At 35.1% G+C, this 20127-nt stretch overlaps 2 protein-coding genes across 5 annotated transcripts; both read left to right on the top strand.

The window, feature by feature from the left end:
* The first annotated feature begins 501 nt into the window (after positions 1-501).
* On the top strand, positions 502-1305 carry LOC110096902 (RING-H2 finger protein ATL8). The gene has a single exon (XM_020823052.2). The coding sequence runs from the start codon at positions 578-580 to the stop codon at positions 1142-1144; it is 567 nt and encodes a 188-aa protein (XP_020678711.1). The 5' UTR covers positions 502-577; the 3' UTR covers positions 1145-1305.
* Positions 1306-9631: 8326 nt separating this feature from the next.
* Positions 9632-18824, top strand: LOC110096907. Of its 4 annotated transcripts, none has more exons than XM_028693445.1 (5): positions 9632-9985; positions 10063-10712; positions 11434-11634; positions 17777-17821; positions 18563-18824. In XM_028693445.1, exons 1-5 carry the CDS (start codon positions 9751-9753, stop codon positions 18611-18613), a joined length of 1182 nt encoding a protein of 393 aa, XP_028549278.1. In that variant the 5' UTR covers positions 9632-9750; the 3' UTR covers positions 18614-18824. The 4 variants fall into 4 exon arrangements, 3 of the variants coding, with proteins under 3 accessions (XP_028549278.1, XP_028549275.1, XP_020678715.1); XM_028693442.1 differs by having other exon boundaries at positions 9633-9985; positions 10057-10712; XR_003700235.1 differs by having other exon boundaries at positions 9634-9985; positions 10057-10712; positions 17777-17903.
* Positions 18825-20127: the final 1303 nt, after the last annotated feature.

Raw genomic sequence — 20127 nt, 5'->3', positions numbered from 1 at the left:
TCAAAATGCGGACGCAAACCTGACTCGCTACCAATCCGAATGACCCGAACCCAACAGATAACCCGTTTTGATAGAAAACAATTATAACTTTTAATAATAAGTTTTAGATTAATTAGTAAAAAATAAGATATACATACGAACAAATTAAAAATTTTAATAAAAAAATATTTTAAACAAATCATTTCATATCAAAATCAAGATTACGGATTCATATAAATTCGACCTTTTTATTATAGGGATCAATCCAAAGCTAAATTTTTAGATCAGATAAATGAATCGGATTTTTTTTTTAACACCCCCATTAAAAATTAAATTTATTTTTGTTTGTGTGCTTCAATATCAAAATCTCAAAATATATTAAAAAAAAAAAAAAAAAAAAAAAAAAACATAACGAGAAAACGTTTGGCGGGAGGGTAGTCATCGTAATTGACGGGAGAAAGTGCGGGCTATCGGTCATTTCAACCGATCTTCGAGGATATAAATAGAATGAAACGAATCCTGAAAGAAATATCTCAAATCCTTATCCATCTTTACTGCTTTTTCCTCCCCGTGGTCTTAGTTCTCCGTTTAGAAAAACATGCCGCCGTCGGTAAGATTTCTCCAGTCGAGTTCTGGCACATCACCGGCGGACAAGACTACTGACACAGCAACAATGGATTCTGACGTGGTTGTCATCCTCGCGGCGCTGCTTTGTGCTCTGATCTGCGTGGTCGGCCTTGCTCTGGTGGCCCGCTGCGCCTGGCTCCGTCGCTCCTTTTCGGTTTCTGGAAGAGCTCCGCAGCCTCCTCCGCCACCAAGCAAAGGACTCAAGAAGAAGGTGTTGCGGTCGCTTCCCAAGACATCATTTGACATCGAGGCTGCCGCCGGTGGACGGCTGGCCGACTGCCCGATCTGCTTGGTGGATTTTGCACAGGGGGATGAAATACGAATTCTGCCGGAGTGTGGACATGGCTTCCATGTCAGTTGCGTGGACAAGTGGCTCGGATCTCACTCTTCCTGCCCCTCCTGTCGCCGGATCCTGATCGTCGCTCCGCCGTCCAGGTGTCAGCTCTGCGGCGCCAATTCAGCCTCCAGTGCAGCTCCCTTATCGGAAACCGGATCCAAAGCAAGGGAGGATGGTGACGCCAACAGGTTCCTGCCCTAAGTCGCATCAATCTTCCTCTCCGTTTCTATCAAAAGAAATGTAATTAGATATAGATTTTATTTAAGGTTTCGTAGTAGAATCCGATTCCTATGTAATATTAGGATTTCAAGAAAAAAACAATAATAAAATTATCATATCTACATCTAAGATGGCTTCTCTGATTTCCTCTTTCCAATTTTTGCCCCTTTTTCTGTTTCCCAATGGACTGTAGCTCCTAATTCATACAATCCTATTTAATTTTTCAAAACAATGTGAAATTCTGATTTTTTTTTTAATAAAACTAAATTATCTTCAATATTGACATAATTATTTGATGATAATTATAGGTTTTAGTTGATAAAGTTTTCTCAAGGAAAGAAAACTTTGTTGAAGAAGAAGTGGGTGCATAGATTGTAAGTGGGACCTAGCTCACATCTAAGTCTTTGTTTGGTACTGTTTTTTTATTGTTTTATAAAGTTGTTTTTTAGCACAAAAATCTCTTAAAAGTAGAAAAAAGATAGTGATCTAAAGCTATCTCAAACGAAGCCTTAGATATAAAGTAGGATAAATTACACATGATTTTAGTCAAATAAATAAATGAGTTAAGCTGAAATGAAGACAAAGATGATGAGGAGGAGGAGAAGAAAAAGGGGTATTTTTTCTATAATATGTTAGTGATGATTGAAACAGAACATGAGCTTCTATCAATCTACAAGTTATATGAATCTAAATAGGATGGAAATACAAGTTATATGAATCTAAATAGGATGGAAATAAAGCAATATTTTTTTCTTAGTTTAAAGTCATGAAGAATTTGAATACAACTATTAGTATTCAATTAATTAAAATTAGGAGCAGAGATGTTATGTTGTTAGGAGATCAAATTACAAAAGATTCTAAGTTCAAAATCACATATATTTAAGAGATAAATTCTAATGATTAAAGTTTGATTTCACTTTCAGCAGTGTAAGATGATGGCATTAATAAGAAGCATAGGGATTCCTATGGCATGAATGAGATAAACAAAACAACCAACTCATTTATTTATTTGACTAAAATCATGTGTAATTTATCCTACTTTATATCTAATGTTTCATTTGGGATAGCTTTAGATCACTATCTTTTTTCTACTTTTAATAGATTTTTGTGCTAAAAAGCAACTTTATAAAATAATAAAAAAACAGTATCAAACAAAGACTTAGATGTGAGCTAGGTCCCACTTACAACATTATTGAGGAATTTGTTTAAGAAATAAAGCTACCATTCCAAAATCTCCAAGTTTCATTCAAGAAGAAGAGAGAATATGATAGAGATAACTCCTTCATGTTACTTGTTATCTTGAGAGGAAGTATTGAAAAATAACTTGGCTCTTTTAGGAAGACATTATCATGATCATCAATAAACAAATCTAAGGAGACATAATACCGTTATGCATTAAAAATACAATGATGCATATTTTATTCTAAAAAACAATCACTTGATGGCAACATATCAATTATATAAAAAGGACACTTCATGTCACAAATGCCCTTGAAAAGGCTTGTTTGGGCTAGAGATATATTAAATTTCGATAATTACCACTATGGACATTTTCATGATACCAATTAATGGGTGTTATAGGCCTTATTGGTGAATAATATTAAGAAGGATCAATTGAACTTTGATTAACACCTAAAAGAAAAAAAAGGTCAAACAAGGAACCAATGGACACATAAAACAATTAGGGCTATGAAGTTTTATGAAACCATGTAAGGACTAATTCCTGAAATGTATCTTGAGGCCACTCAATGGAGAAACATAAGAGACTAAGTAAATATGAGGCACACACATAAATTTCCTCCCAAATCCCTCTAAATTCTTTTTCTAGTTGCGACTTTCCATCACATCATAACATATATAATGATGAGATTGTCATGACCATTGTATTGAATCACTACATAATTTTAATATGTTTTATCAATATTAGAGAAGCTTTATCAATGTCCACTTTCTATAGTTGACCGAGAAGATGGGCTTATCTCTAAAAATCTTAGGTTTTTAAAAGGGTCATTGTTTATTTTTGGAGAGAGTTGCCTCTTTGAAGTCTTGATAATATTGGAAGTCACCAGGGTAAGAAATAATGCCTATAAGATCTAATAATTTGATTTTATTATTGTTTGAACCCTGTTGGCCTATGATTGTAGTTTTGGGGGACCCTTACTAAACTCTTTCTATGTTGCAAAATCTACTTATCACTTTGGCATAAAGTTTCCTTCTTATGAAAAAGTTTTTTCACAGTGTGGTGATTTGGTCCATAATAGCCTTAAATAAAACTCCCACTAATCAAGAAATTATGCTATATATTCGAACTTTTTGACTTCTTTTCTAATTTATATTTATAATATCATCAAAGTTTTTTTTTTTTTGCTCTCATGGCACATGAACAAGAATATAAAAATAAAGATAAAAGGCTCAAATAATTTCATGTTATTCATTAGTTGTATAATCTCACTTATTTTTTATAATCAATTCATTTATGTTCTTACATATCCAATTATTTGGTACTTTGATTATTGGTTACATTATATGAAATAAATTAGGAAATAAAGGACTATACAAATCTCAATTAATCAAAAAGTCATATATTCATTCAAAATTAAGAACTTTGATATAAAAAATAGGATGAGAAGTTGTATTTTTTATTTAAAAAAAGTTTATAATATGAAAGAGGAACTTTTTTTCACGGGAGATTCCATATGTAGAGATAAGGACAAAAGTTTAAGAATGTTTTACTAAATAACATTGTTAGGACTCATATAAAATAATTGCACAAATTTAATATTGGAAATTTTTATTTTTAAATTTGATTTTAAATGAGAATATGATTCATAAGTCTTCCAAAGAGAAATAGTTCCTATAATTTTTTTTTTCAAATACACTTATTTCTACATAATAAAAAAGAAAGCAATTGTTGGGATGCTTATTTAGAGTTTTCATACATGGGCTTGTGTATTATGTTAAAATATGTAATTTATTTCCTATTTGACTCAGTAACGTTAAAGCTCTTACATAAACTTAAAACATCTGTCTCGAGATCTATTACAATTTTTTTTAGCTGCTTGAGATAATATTATGATTACTTTATTGCCAATGTGAGTGACACATCATGTAAGCTATGCCAATGTATTTAGCCAAGAAATTGTGCTTAATTATTCTTGAAGCACTTAACAAATATATTAGACTACATTTCATATGTCATGTCGCATAATCTAATTTGGAAGAGTTTTTTTTTTTGTCTTTTAATTACACAATCAGAGTTACCTAATTTCTTTTATTATCAATATAAATATCAGGTAAATAAAACTATCGATCAAAAGATCAATACATACACTATATTCCTTTCCTAAAAATCATGAATTTATAAAAAAATAGTAAAACTCACACGTAGTAGCGGTAAATGCTATAAATAGTTAAAAAGTGCAGTACAAAAGCTAGTAAAAAAAATATAATAGAGAGATCAGTAACTTGTACTAGTGTCGAATCACTAAAGCAGTTATCATATCGATACTTTCAATCAGTAGAGAAATCATATAAAATAGTAAAACTAAAACATCAATAAAAATTATCGAAATCATATCAATGCAGAAAAATCATATAAGATTGTACACATAATATCCAATGTGTCACATATTCAATATATTATGTGCTTCTTATGTCACATACTCGGTATCATGTTAATCTCATTTATTTATGAGGTCACTAGGACCTACGTGGGTTTTCTTTTGGTGACATAATGATTGGTAGGTGCCCACTTGTTAATCATGTAGGTCCCAATCAAACCTCAATCCAACTCTTAATCTAGTTCTCATATCCAACTTTCAATCCAGTTCTCATATCCCTAAGCTCCAGTCTAGCCTTCCACCAATTTTCAATCAACCTTCAAATCATATACAATCAATTTTAATCATGAATTTGATTTTCATTAATGTGGATAATCAAAACTCAACCATTCAAGTCCGAAATCCAATATTCTTATCCAAATCCTAAGGTTAAGGATCAAGGTCCTGAAATCCTTTTTGGGTTATTTTTCAATCTCCCTACAACCCAACCAAATAATCTCTGATTTAGGGTTATCAATTACTTATTATTTAATATGTCTCCAAAGTCAACCCACAAAGGCCCTTAACGCTAGAAACTAAATTCATCTCTAATGACTGTAAAACTTTCAAATATTTATATCCTATGTCATTGGACTTGCCATTCAATGGAATTTAATCTTGGGACTCTTTCTAAAGCTTCTAACCACAACCATGACTTTTTTCATGGCTTGTTGACCAATAATCTATACTTTGCTAGACCCAATTCAGGGGTCAAAATAACAAAATATCCTTTAAAGGGGTTTTTGGTCTTTTCCCCAGAACTCAACTTAGTTCAACCTTATCAACCTTTAGAACCTATCCCAATGGGTCCTAAATATAATTAAGAGCACATCGAATCCAAACCCACTCTTTGGTTTGACCTGTTTGACCAAGTCAATCATGGTTTACTAAAGTGCCCCTTAAGGGTTTAAAGACCCATTTCAAACTAATTGAACTCCCCTTAACTTGGGACCACTCCCATTGAGTTTATATGATCAATTTGAACTCAATGGACCCAACCCTTAACCCTTGGTCAACTTGGTTGACCAAGTCAATCAAGTTTAGCCAAACCTCTCATACACTTCTACCCGTTCAAACCCTTTGACTAAGGCCTTGCCAGGCCTACCCAAAACAATCGGGTGACTCATTAGGTTCCTAGGAGACCCCAAGACTTGGGCCCACTTAGTTTAGCTATTTGGGTTGAAATTGTCCAAAGAGAGGTCTCTCTTGAGGCAAATTAGACTCTAAACCAAATTGGATCAAACCAATGGTGGCATTGGGTCCCCCATGACCCAACACCTTCCCTAGTTGACCCAACCCTTTGGTCAACTTGGGTTAGGAGTATGGCTAACCCAAAGTAGTCAAAACCACTATGGTTTGGGCCATTTCTCAACCTAGGTCCCACTAAGTCAAACCAACACCTCCATTAGGTGGCCATATGTCCAACACACTTACCCTAGTCAGCCCGACCCTTGGGTTGACCTTGGTTAACCTCTAGGCTAGCTCAAAGGGGTTAAAACCACTTTGACCCAAGCCAACTCCCTCCACAAGCCACATCAAGCCCAATTGCCACTTGTATTATCAATCATTTAGCTATTTGGAAAGCTAATTTGTTGTCTTTTATTTTATTCATTTTACTAAATGAATACCATTTATTTTTGGATAAGGGGTTCAATTATACTTAAAAGTTGTTACAAGTTTATTGACAAGGTTGGTGCTAGGTTTCTTTTTCATAGGGGTTCTAAGGAAAGGAACTTGCAACTTATTTCTTAGAAAAAATCTTGCCTTCAAAATCTTGCCTTCCCAAGGAGCTAGGAGGATTAGGATTTCCATCTATACACGCCATCTAACATGCTTTGTATTCATCACACATTTGAAGCCTGGTTAATTCTGATTATCTTCTTGCTAGATGGTGTATGAGTGTTTATTTATCTCCTTGAAAGAAGGCTACCACCAATGCATCTAGTTTGTGAAAAAAGTCACTTTAATGGCTAGAAGTATTAAGGAGAAATTTGGCTTTCTTATTAGTCTTGATTCTAGTTTTTTCACTCATGTGGTATGCTTGACTTTTTTTTTATTTGTTTTTTTTTTTTTTTTTTTTTTTTTTTTTTTGGGGGGGGGGGGGGGGGGGGAGGTTTGGGGGCACAAATTTATTCGAGTTACTTTGAATTATTATTTATCGATTTTTTTCCCCCTAAGGCTAGGTTTTTAACTTTATTTATGATCTCTGCTAGCAATTGCTTGTTGCTCTTCCTCATGACATTATTAATATTCTTATCTCTGTAGAAAGTGCAAATTGCATCGCTTGGAAGGGTAACAATAGTCCTATTTTAAAAAAAAAAAATTCTTGAGTATCACCAATCTCATCAACCTACTTCCTGACATTCTTTCATTTGGCATAAGAAATTATCCCTCAAGTTATCTATCTATGCATGACTTTCCTTGGTTGAGAATAATCTCTTTACATGATCCGTCCAATGCTTCCCTCCATATTCTCCCTCAGTGGATGATACAAATTTATTTGAGTTGCTAGTAAATCATCATTTGTCTAATTTTTGTCCCCCTAAGGCTATATTTTCTAACTTTATTTCTGATCTCTGCTAGCAATTGCCTGCTAATCTTCCCCATAACATTGCTGATGTTATTCTTGATGTTCCTATCTCTACAGAAAGGGTAACAACATTCTCATTTTTAAAAAATTTCTTGAGGATTTCTATCAATCTCATCAGCCTACTTCCTAACATTTTTCATTTGGCATAAGAAATTATACCTCAAGTTATTTATCTATCCATGGCTTTCCTTGGTTGGTGGTTTAAAAAGCATTGATGCTTTGATAAAAGGCAATATTCCTGCTCAATCTTTTATGTAGCTTTATTCTTACATTTCTGATATGGATCATGTTGGAAATGAGGAAAAATTTTACTTTTTCTTGGATGCTTCTTGCTTCCTCTACTACATTTGGAGGGAGAGGAATGCAAGGAGATTCAACAATACTAATGAAAGTGCTTCTTCGCTTGTACCAAAATTAATAAAGCTCTTTTTAATAAGACATCCATCTGGAAGAATTTGAGTTTAATGAAATAGCTTATCAATTATTTTATTTTTTTTTGGATTTAATGGCACTTGTTTTGATGTTTCTAGCTTCTTCCTGTTAGGCATGCCTGCATCACTTCGTTTGACTTGGGCTGAAAGAGAATGGTTATTTCATTGTTTTTGTAAGTTTTAATTATTGTGGCTGCTATTAGGAGTTTTGGTGGATGATGATTAATATATTTTTCTCACCTCCGTATTCTTGGAGGGGTCCGTGGTATTCAAGATTTTGCTTTATTGCTTTTTAAAGGCTCTTGTGGCAACCAAGTGATTGGTTGATTGTTATCATATGGTTCACACACACACACACACACACACACATATATATATATATATATATATATATATATATCGAGTTGCTTGTAAATTATCATTTATCTAATTTTTGTCCCCCTAAGGCTAGGTTTCTAACTTTATTTCTGATATATGCTAACCATTTCTTGTTGCTCTTCCTCATGACATTATTAATGTTTTTATCTCTGCAGAAAGTGTAAATTGTATCGCTTGGAAGGGTAACAATAGTCCTATTTTAAAAAAATTTCTTGAGGATTTCTACCAATCTCATCAGCCTACTTCCTAACATTCTTTCATTTGGAATAAGAAATTCTCCCTCAAGTTCTTTGCCTATGCATGACTTTCCTTGGTTGAGAATAATCACTTTACATAATCCTTCCAATGCTTCCCTCCATATTCTCCCTCACTGGATGATACGAATTTATTTGAGTTGCTAGTAAATCATTATTTGTCTAATTTTTGTCCCCCTAAGGCTATAGTTTCTAACTTTATTTTTGATCTCTGCTAGCAATTGCCTGCTGCTCTTCCCCATAACATTGCTGATGTTATTCTAGATGTTCCTATCTCTATAGAAAGGGTAATAACATTCCCATTTTTAAAAATTTTCTTGAGGATTTCTATCAATCTCATCAGCCTACTTCCTAGCATTTTTCATTTGGCATAGGAAATTATCCCTCAAGTTATTTTTATATGCATGGCTTTCCTTGGTTAGTGGTTTAAAAATTGTTGATGCTTTGATCAAAGGCAGTATTCCTGCTCAATCTTTTATGTAGCTTCTGTTTTGAGTTTGAGTAGTTTGCTTCTCATTTATTTTTTGAATGCCATCATTTCGTTGGCATCATTTTTACTCTCCTCCCATGGGGCCTCAAATTTTCTTCTCAAGTTGAGCCTTATGTAGCTTTATTCTTACATTTCTGATATGGATCATGTTGGAAATGAGGAAAAATTTTACTTTTTCTTGGATGTTTCTTGCTTCCTCTATTACATTTGGAGGGAGAGGAATGCAAGGAGATTCAACAATACTAATGAAAGTGCTTCTATCACTTGTACCAAAATTAATAAAGCTCTTTTTAATAAGACATCCATCTGAAAGAATTTGAGTTTAATGAAATATCTTATCAATTAAATGTTTTTTTTTTTTTGGATTTAATGGCACTTGTTTTGATGTTTCTAGCTTCTTCCTGTTAGGCATGCCTGCATCACTTCGTTTGACTTGGGCTAAAAGATAATGGTTATTTCATTGTTTTTGTAAGTTTTGATTATTGTGGGTGCTATTGGGAGTTTTGGTGGATGATGATTAATATATTTTTCTCACCTACGTATCCTTGGAGGGGTCCGAGGCATTCAAGATTTTGCTTTATTGCTTTTTGAAGGCTCTTGTGGCAACCAAGTGATTGGTTGATTGTTATCATATGGTTCACACACACACACACATATATATATATATATAAGCAAAATAATAAATAAAGATAAACAAAGCCTAAGTATATTATTGAGTTGAATATCTTTCAACCGCTAAAGACGAAAGCTTGGTGAGAATATTCTCTTTCCACGATCCTTCCCATGCTTCCCTCCATATTCTTCCTTAATGGATGATAAGAAGAAACAGCACCAACACAAGAAAAAATGGTTCTCCTCTGTTCAAACAAAACCCTAATAGCCTCCAATCCTTTCTCATCGTACCTCCAACCGAAGCCAAGATTCTTAATCCCCTTTTCTTCCTCTCCTCTCTGCTCCTGCGGAAGTCCCAATTTCCTGAAAGTTCTCACCCTTTCGGCTTCCTCTCTCCCCTCCGCCTCGGCCACTTCAGCTCAGAGCCTCCACCTTCAGCACGACGAACCAACCCCGGCATCTCTCATATGTACGTAATCCATAGGATTAAATCATTCTTTGTTGAAATGATTTGAGCTTTTAATAATTTCCATCTTGTAGGTGCAGACTGGGGAGATTTCGCTGCGAGAGTTTCCGGCGAGTGGGATGGCTGCGGCGCCGAGTTCAGCGCTGAAGGGAAGCCGGTAGAACTGCCTGAGTCCGTTGTGCCCGGGGCTTTTCGAGAGTGGGATGTGCAAGTATTTGATTGGCAAACTCAATGCCCTACCCTGGCTTCTGAGACGAGGGAACCGCTGTTCTTCTATAAGCTAATTAAGCTTCTCCCAACTGTGGGTTGCGAGGCCGACGCTGCCACGAGGCACAGTGTCAGTGAGAGGGTCGCAGGAGGTTCGGAGAACAATGTCTTGGCTTTCGGATATCATCCTAATGGTAGATATATTTGTGTTGGGCTGGTGAATGGATTTGAGGGGAAGAGGACGTTGGAATTGGAGCATTGTTTTGTGAGTCCTAAGAACCGGGAGGAAAGACTGAGAGTGATTCAAGTGGTTAGGTTAGAGGAAGGACTGGTGAGTTTGGAGAAGATTTGGGTTTTTTCGGAACATTGGTATGGCCCATTCAGGAATGGAGAGCAGCTTGGTGGATGTGCCATTAAGGAAACTGGGTTTGCATTGGCAAAGGCAGTTGAAGTTTCCGAGATTTTGGGGGAATGGAAAGGAAGTGAAAGATTTGCAGTAACTGAATTAGAGTGTGAGCAGAAGGTAATTTTTTGCAAATTCATCTGTTCCGTTGGATTAAGCAATAAAAACTTTGATATTTTTGGCATAACAACTTCTTATGATTTTATATAGTCCTCCAGGTTTTTTATTGCTTGTATACCTTTCACATTAGTTTTTATTCTTGATTAGCAATTTTATTATTACAATCATTTAGGTATTTACACACTGTCAAGGCTACAGGGACTCGATGCTGTTCTGGTGACTTGCTGTAAGCTTTGATAGCTTTCTTCATTAAGAATTTGCTGAAAATCAAGCGTTTTCAACATAATCTGTTCAGTTAATGCTGTTTTGCTGGAAATCAGCTTGCATTGTTTCTTAAATTGGTTGCTATATAAAATTACAACATGACTACTATATTATTACACTTTGCTTGAAGTCAGTTAACTTATTACATTTCATGCTGATACAAGAACCATAAGCTTTGTGAATTCTCTCACTTATTTTCTTGTCTGCCTTATGTTTAAGTTTCAATTGGAAGCAACCACCATCTTTTAGAACTTGTCAAGCTTTTATTGAAAATTCTGTTGGTATTTGGGTTCAAAGTAATTGAGTTCATGTTTTATCACTAATTTAGCTTTCTTTTCCTACCACTGCTTGATGGTATGTTGTACATAATCCCCATTTCTTAATGCTTTCTACTTAAGATATATTTTCTTCTTGGTGGAAGGAACATCTTAACTGAATGAAATCCTTAAATTTGCAGGATCCAATCCATCAACTCGTGAAGGTTCGTTCACAAAACTCCAGTAGAGGCCAGCAATGTCTTATTGCACTCCCAAAGGGTCTCTGGTGTTCTCTTGAAGTAAAGGAGGATGGTGAAACATGTGCCGAAGTTGGATGGCTGGTGGATTGTGGGAATGCCTTGACTTCAAGATGTGCTTTTCACAAAAATGGGGGATTAAAGGCAAGCTTTGAATTGTTTTTTTATTAAAATTATTAGCAATTCTCAAGTCGACTAAAACAAATGAAGAGATGCTTTGCGTAGGCTAAATCACATACTCCAAGCTTTGAAATTTTCAAGATAAATAAGAAAATTGAAACAATGCAAAATAGTAGTCTTCAATTTAATCCCTAATCTAACAACGAGATTTAGGATGCAAAGAAAGTACACTCAATTCCTATGAATTACTAAGCTTAGCAAGAGCACTTGGAGGAGACTTTCGTGATTACAATCTAACCAATTGAGAACTCAGATTTAGAAGAATTTGAATGCAAGTAAAAATGAGGACCTTTGCTTAAGGAGACGTGGAGATCCTCCACTCGATGCCTTCAACGTCTTCGTCCATGGCTTTCGTCCAAGCAACTAAGGTACGTCTCTTGAATAGTCACAACGTGATAGACGTTTCCCTTGATAGTAGAGCGAATGCAAGCTCCGCACTTTATCTTATAAAATCTGAGAAAACAATCTCAGATTTTTCTATAGAAAACCTGAGAGAAAATCTAGAGAAAGTATCAGAATCACGGGAGGCTGAGTGTGATTTCCTTCACGTGCTCTGGACTTGGGAGATCTTCTCAGGTAGGCAGGCAAGAGGAGGGGCGGTGATGGGAGAGCAGTTCACGGGATGGAGTGGGTGTGGCCTTTTGTTTCCTAAATCCCGTTTCTAGTTTTAGGAAATAATTTAGAGCTAGGCTATCATGAGAAATTCGGCTCAGGCAAGAGTTACGGGACTTGAGGTTATTTCCAAAAGAAGGATCTTAGAGTTAGGAAATAATTAAATAAAGATGGCTGAGATATTGAAGAGGGGCCAACGGCAAAATCCAGGGGAAACAGGAAGAGATTTAGGGAGTTAATATAGCTTTCAAATTTGGATTTATGAAATTAGAAAGCTATAATTAAATCCTCTCTCATTCAAAATTCAAATAGGATTGTATGAATGAACTTTCCTAAAATAGAAGTTGAAGATTAGGAAAGTTTTGAATTTCAAATCAATTGAATTTGAATTTCAAAAATTATCCAACTTTGATCAATCTAAATTAGGAAACTTCTAGGAGGTAATGAAGTGGAGATGGCCGGTGGTCATTGGAATGGTGGCCGGCGGCTTTATGGAGGCTTGAGGAAAATTTGGCCGTGGGTGTGGGGAGAGGTGGAGGGGTGAAGAGGGGAAAATCGGCGGCTAGGTGGTAGGAAAGAAAGAAAAAAAAAAGAAAGAGCGAGGACAAAGGAAGGAGATACGAGAAGGAACCACGAACCCGACTTATCTAGGTTAGTGGGTATTACGCCAATCTTCTTCCTCTCCTAGGAAGCTCTCTCCATTAGAACTCTCAAGCTCTCAATGCTCATGCAAGAGGGAATTTTCATAATCAATCATTCATTCATTCATTGCCTTGAAAATAAAATAAAGGGGCTTTAAATAGCCTCATACAAAAGACTCTAACTGACATGACACAAATGCTCTTAGGCTTACACATGACCACTCCCATACAAAAGGGTACAAAGGGAAAATAAATAAACACACATAAGCAAATAATAAAATGCATGAAAATAAAATACATCGACTCAAAAATATAACGAATCGATCGTGGCCGTAGATCGGCGGCCACGTCGCTGGTAAACTTTCCATGATGATCTGATGTCCCCATCAAATTCTCTACAAAATTCACACAAAAATAGGAAAACAGTAGATAATTTGTATTATTTGATGAAATAGAAATTAAAAATAGCAAGATACAGTTGATCCTCAATTCGAGAGGAGGATTGATCTCTCTCATATCTCTAGACGCCGCTTTGAGGCGTTCCTCTAACGCATCCATTTTCTTGGCCGACATTGATGCCCGGATTTTTGTATAAATAAAAATATGGACTTCGACCTTCAAAAACAACTTTCTTCTTCGAAATCTCAATAACAACCGCTGAAATTCACCAAAACAGTCCACCAAAGGTCCCAAAAATTGCTATGATACCAATTTGATAGGAAACACTTGTAGATCTCAAGTATTTCCTATCAATCTTCGAAAAACATCGAGAATTATCCACAAAAATCCACTCAAAAATAGGAAAGCAGTATATAATTTATATTATTTGATGAAATAGAAATGGAAAATAGCAAGATACAGCATAGTTTAAAATTGCGCAATAAGAGGTGGGCAGCGCAATTTGGATCCATGCCTCCTTATTGCCTAAGTAATTTTAGTGTTTGCTGAGGCTTACGCCTCAGGGATAGTGACGCCTCAATTGCGTTATTGCACAATTTTGGTTGAGGCGTACGCCTCATTATAGGGTCCTACTCACTTAAGTTTAAAATAAAAATGCTATTTCCTTCTTCCTTCTGTCGGTCCAAGCCGAACCAAACGAAGCTCTCCCGCACGCTCTCGATCCCAACTCTCCCACACGTTTCTTCCGCCTCTCATCGGTAAGTCTTTTGTTTCCGGCCGCCCCTCCACATCACTTCTTCAAGTGTTCTTAGGGTTTTTTTAAGTTAAATGTTTGATTTTTCAACTTATAGGAAAGCAACGGTTTTTTTTTTTTTTTTTTTTGAGATTTTTTCTTTTATTTTGTATTTGTGCTTTAGGAAATATAGTTAAGGGCAAAGAAAAGTCTAATACATCATAGCGGAGAGACCCTTCTTGAAAATACAGTGTACAAGTTGACGTAGGCGGCGGTGAGAAGCCTTATGTGTATTTGAAATACAATTTTTGTGATAAAGTAGTGAAAGGCGGAGACGCGGAGTTACCCGCATGAAGGAACACTTATTCGGCTCTCATAAAACGTAGCACCGTGTGCAAATGTGTCGAACAAGGTGAAAGATGAAATTATTGCTTACATGAAGAAGAGTACCACAGCAAAATATTTATAACAGGAGCAATTTGATGAATGGGTTGAACAAGGTGCTTACTATGGGAGCGAGAGTGGAAAGAGCTCTTCCTCCACTATACATAATAGAGGTGTGCGGGGTCCTATGGACCAGTATATGATTAATCCAGGAGAGGATAGAGGACAAGCTCAGATGATGCTTGCGGCTGGTACCAGAAAGAGTTGACGTCGGTTTGCATGGATATTGACCGATTTTTTTATGAGAATGTCATTCCATTTAATGTTGCGACATTGGCTTCCTTCTTCAATATGTTGCGATCTGTAGGGTTGTATGAGAGAGGGTTGAAGGCACCTTTCATGTAGGAGTTGCCAATATGAATTTTGAAGGAGCTGCATAACACAGAGCAGAGTATTGATGAGAATAAACATACATGGAGTGAGACTGGTGTTACCATTATGTCAGATGGATGGTCTAACATGAAGAGCAAGAGCTTGATTAATATCCTTATAAACAATCCCTACGGCATGGTGTTTTTACGATCAGTTGAAGCTTCATATGAGGTTAAAAATGTTGAATTCATTTTCAATTTACTAGATGGGGTTGTTGAGGAGATTGGGGAGCAATTGGTTGTTCAGGTGGTGACTGACAATGCCAGTGCATACAAAGCAGCTGGTCAGATGTTGATAGAGAAGATGAAACACCTCTATTGGACCCTCTGCGCAACACACTGTATTGATCTCATATTAAAGGAACTTGATGATTTACATCAACACAAGAGCGCCCTTTCTAGGGCGAAGAAGATCACAAAGTTCATCTACAACCACTCATGGGTCTTAGCCTTAATGAAAAATTTTCAAAGAAGGAAATCATTCGCTCTGCTACCACTTGGTTCGTTATTACATTTGTGCATTGCAAATCATTTTCAATTCTCGATGCAAGTTTATTCTACAGGTTTGCCACATCTTATTTGACACTGCAGAGTCTGTTGGATGTAAGACAACATTTTGAAGCAATGTTTACATCGACACAATGGCTTAATTCTGCGTGGGGCAAGAAACCTGAGTGGAAGGAAATAAGAAGGCTAATTCTAAATGATAAATTTTGAGCAAGTGTGACCTATGCCATATTGAGCACGAGACCCTTGGTACAAGTTCTACATTTAGTGGATGCCGAGAAGAAACCAGCAATAGGTTTTATATATAATGCAATGGATGAGGCAAATGAGTAGATTGCACATAACTTGGGATGAGAGAAGACAAGTTATAGAGAGATTTGTGATATCATTGATGTTTGGTGGGAGGTCCAGTTACACCGTCATCAACATGCAGCGGCGTATTATCTCAATCCTCAATTTCAATATTTAGAAAAGAAATTCTCAAATCCGGAGGTGAAGTTTGACTTGTATCATTGCATTAAATGATTAATACCATACCAGACCGTCAGGGAGCTTGCAGATTTAGAACTTGTTCTATTTCGGAATAGGGAGAAATTTTTTGGTCTGCGACCAACAAAATCTACTATTGCCAAACGCTCTTCAGGTATACTTATTTTTTCAAAGTATTTGTACATGCATAACACTTTAATATGTTTTTATTATCATTTTTCTTCTTGAAAATAGTTGAATGATGAATTCAATTTGGTGATTCCACCTCTGAGTTATAGATTTTTGTTGTTAGAGTTTTGGGCTTCACTTGTTCTTCCTCTGGGTGTGAGCGAAACTGTAGTACATATAATCAAGTGCAAACAAAGAGAAGAAACCGACTTTCAACACTCAGAATGAACTCCATTGTGTATATTATGCACAACATGAGGTTGAGAGATAGGAAGTTGAGTAATAAGGGATTGAAGGATAATGAGGATCCATTAATGTGTGATGATGTGGCGTCTGATAATGAGTGGTTCATAAATGATGAGACATATTTGTCATTATCAGACCTGCAGCTAGAGGATCTAAGTGTGAATGTCTTGAGGGGCGAAGCAGATCAAGTGGGCACATCCACTAGTACCACACCACATACATCCACTAGTTCTGCAGCACAACAAGCAAATAAAGGTATTTCACAACTTCTTATGTGCTATTATATATATATATATATATATATCAAGTGGGCAATTAACATGACAATAATCATTCTTATTGAACAGGGAAGAGAAAAGTGAGTAACATTGAAGATGATGAAGATATGATATTCATAGATACAATTAGAGAAGAAGATTCCCTTGAAGACTTATTGAGTGATGAGAAATAATTAGATTTTATATGTTCTTTCTTATTTGTACTTTGGGAGTTTTGATAGATTTATATTTTGTGGTTCTGTACTTTGAATTATACTATGCGATGCATATATTGCATCTATTTTATTGTTTTCCACTAATTTCACTTGTTATTTAGATGTTTTTATTGTATGATAGACTCTTACTGTTATTTATCTGATAAAACCCTTAAATTTTCATTTACGCAATTCTTCGTCCGTGAGGCTTACGCTTCACACCGCCTCGAGGCTTATTTACGCCATTTTAAACCTTGAGATACAGTTGATCCTCAATTCGAGAGGGTATCGATCTCTCCCAAATCTCTAGACGCTGTTAGAGCCCAAAGGAAAACCTAAATCTAAGATGTCCCAAATTCAAGATGTCATTACCCTAGGAAAACAAACTATTTAAAGCATACAAGTCAAAAGGAAATCTCTAAACAATCCCTATATTTCTTTTTATTTTTGCAATGATAGATGAGGAAGCTCAAATTATCATATCTTAAGAAAACCGGATTAATTATTGGGAAAACTAATAAAAGATCCATATGCTAATCAATGCTTAATCTTTAATCCTATGATTATGTTTTTTGTTTGAAACTAGTCAAGGTGAGTGTTGAAGCTCTCTTACCTGTGAATTTTTGTTATTTTCTTTTATTCTGTTTATGGTTTCAAATTTATTTGTTTACTCTCTTTTTTTTTCTCTCTTTCATTTTACTTATTAAAAAAAGTCTAAAATACATATTATAAGCTTTCTGATAATTGCAATGAAACATTTATTAATCAAATTCTAATAATGAATACTCATATTTGAATACATCTATTTATCATAATCAAATCAACCCGTTCACGAAATCAGATCCTCATAGACAATGTAATGTTAAATTAGATGGATGAATATAGCTTGTATTCAGATTTAACTTAGGAATAACCAAAATTCACATTCATCTATTTTTAATAATCAGGTCAATACAGAGAATCATCATCTTCAGATTTTAAATAACCATTTCCTCACAGCGGTGATGATGGCTTTCCTCTATAGGATGGCAGCAGTGATGATAAACTCTTTCCAATGATGCATCAAATGGTGAGTTTCCTTTGAGCAATGATGAACTTCTCGCGACAAAGTAGTGACATGGCGAATGGCAATCCTCCCTTCAATAATGATGGTATATACAGTAAACTACTCTTGGCACTAGTGGAGATGCGACAATTGGTCTTTCTCATGCTCTTAGGAAGTGAATGTGTTGTGGGATGAGGTTGAATGGAAGGAATATCTCTAGCTTATTGAAGGATATGTCTGATATTATGCATAAACTTACATAAATTCAAACTCTTAGTTTTTTTCTCTAAGGATTATAGAATAAGTTTTGATTAAAGTTTTAGTAGTACTCCATAATTTGTCCATAATTATAACTTTCATGTGGAGTTGTGAAAGACCTGATCTCTGATTATTCTATAATCATATTGCTCAAGATCAACTCAAAGCCATTTGATATGATATCGATAGATTGGCTCAATTCGATTCCAATTTGAGCTAGGCTTGAGACATTTATTTTGATTTATTTTCCATTTTTAAGTTAAATTCTTAGTTCAACTTACAAACAAGCCTCATATATTTAGGATCACATGCATTGATCCTTAGATTCATTCATGCGTTAATGTAAAAATTTGTTCGTACATAATTATGTGCGTACATAAACTCATGCAGATTAATTCATTTTTTGAGCAATTCTTAATTTTTAAAGTCAGATTGATAGCCCTTCTTCATTGCCTTGCTTAATATTAATTAATGCGTTATTTCTTGTTTCATTGGCTTTCTTCGCAGGAAATGATAATGGAAGAGGAAGCCAAAGTGTTGGACGGCAAAGTATGGTAGTTTCTAAGCTAATTTTCTTATAATATGTTAAATATCAAATTACTTTTTGCCCAATTACAAAGATCAGGTTCTTGAATTTGAATCTGTCAGTTCTAATAAGTTTCATCTTGTACCTGTTTAAATGATAAAATGATAGTGATGCCCTAGTTTTGCCTTGAGAACAAAACCTTTATTCCTCTTGGCTATTGAAATATTTTACTCTTTCATTTTTGTTGTTGTTGTTGTGTTCATTATTATCTGTGTAAAAATTGATAGATATTATTATTCATAAAATGGTATTATCTATCAAATACAGCTCATTTGGCTAACTTTTGTCTTGAATACTGCAACATTATTTAGGATGATGAAAAGTTATTATGATTTTTCCTTCTACTGCCATTTATTTTAGTCGTCTGATTCTCTTGACATTTAGATGTAAACAGATTTAATTGACATCTAAAAATCATTAAAATATGAATTAAATATCATCAAGAAAACTGTTATTTAAGATTTAACATAACCACAAAAATTCAATAATATATTTGTTGAAGTAGCTCCTAGAGCTAGATATATATTATGTTGAATGGAAGAGCATAGTTGGTAGTTTCTTGGGTAGTTCTCCTGGAGCAAAATCACAAACATATTTAACTTGGATTTTATAACAATTGAGATATCATCATGATGGAATTTTGTTTGGTTAGCAGCACAAAAATAGAGTTTGGATTTTATTTACTTATTTATTTCGGTATGTAAGGAGTAATTGGTGTCCTAATATGCTTATGAACACAACACACTCAGTGGAACTGTTCTTTGATTTAAAAAAAGTTGGGTAGCAACCTCATATTCATTCTTTTTAAACTAACCACATAAGGGTTAGCACAACAGTTATATCCGCTCCCAAATCAAACTATCAAGGTTAGCCTAATGTGAGATAGCACACAACAATATCTAGCACGTCATAAGTATGCCACACAAAAAATTGTTTGCATGTGAAAAATGTGGCCTTATACATGTCAAACACCATGACTTAAAATTCCCTTTCAGATCCAACTAATTTATAAAGGTGCATATACTTACTAGTCTCATAGCTTTAATCACACTATTAGAGATGATATTCTCGTTGCTGTCATTGTCCATCAAGAAGCCATAACTCTATCGAATATTTTGCATCTTGTTTTGAAGGAGGTGTTTCATTGGGGTGTACTGGTTATGACAAGGGTAGAACCAGTTTTAATTTTCGCGCGGGGAGGGGGGGGGACAAACTTATAAGTAATTGTTGGTGTTGCCTCGAATTTGGTTCTACCTTCACTACAAGAAAATGAGTCAATAGCGACAAAAAAAATAGAGTTAGAAAGAAAATGATCCCTAAAGATATCTTTTATGCTGGGGGCAATTGCCTAAATACTATAGTATTTTAAAATGGTTTTGGGTGCTAGTAATACCTTCTCATGTATGCAAGATTAGCTCTCTCCTTCAACATCTAGCAAATCCTTATATTCTTCATTCATAAGCAGAGATTTCGCCTATGTTTTATC

This window comes from Dendrobium catenatum, unplaced genomic scaffold (genome assembly GCF_001605985.2).
Source record: "Dendrobium catenatum unplaced genomic scaffold, ASM160598v2 fragScaff_scaffold_35, whole genome shotgun sequence".
In the NCBI taxonomy this organism is placed as follows: Eukaryota; Viridiplantae; Streptophyta; class Magnoliopsida; order Asparagales; family Orchidaceae; genus Dendrobium; species Dendrobium catenatum.
The sequence above is the reverse complement of the archived record's forward strand: the minus strand, read 5'-3'. Positions and strand labels throughout refer to the sequence as shown.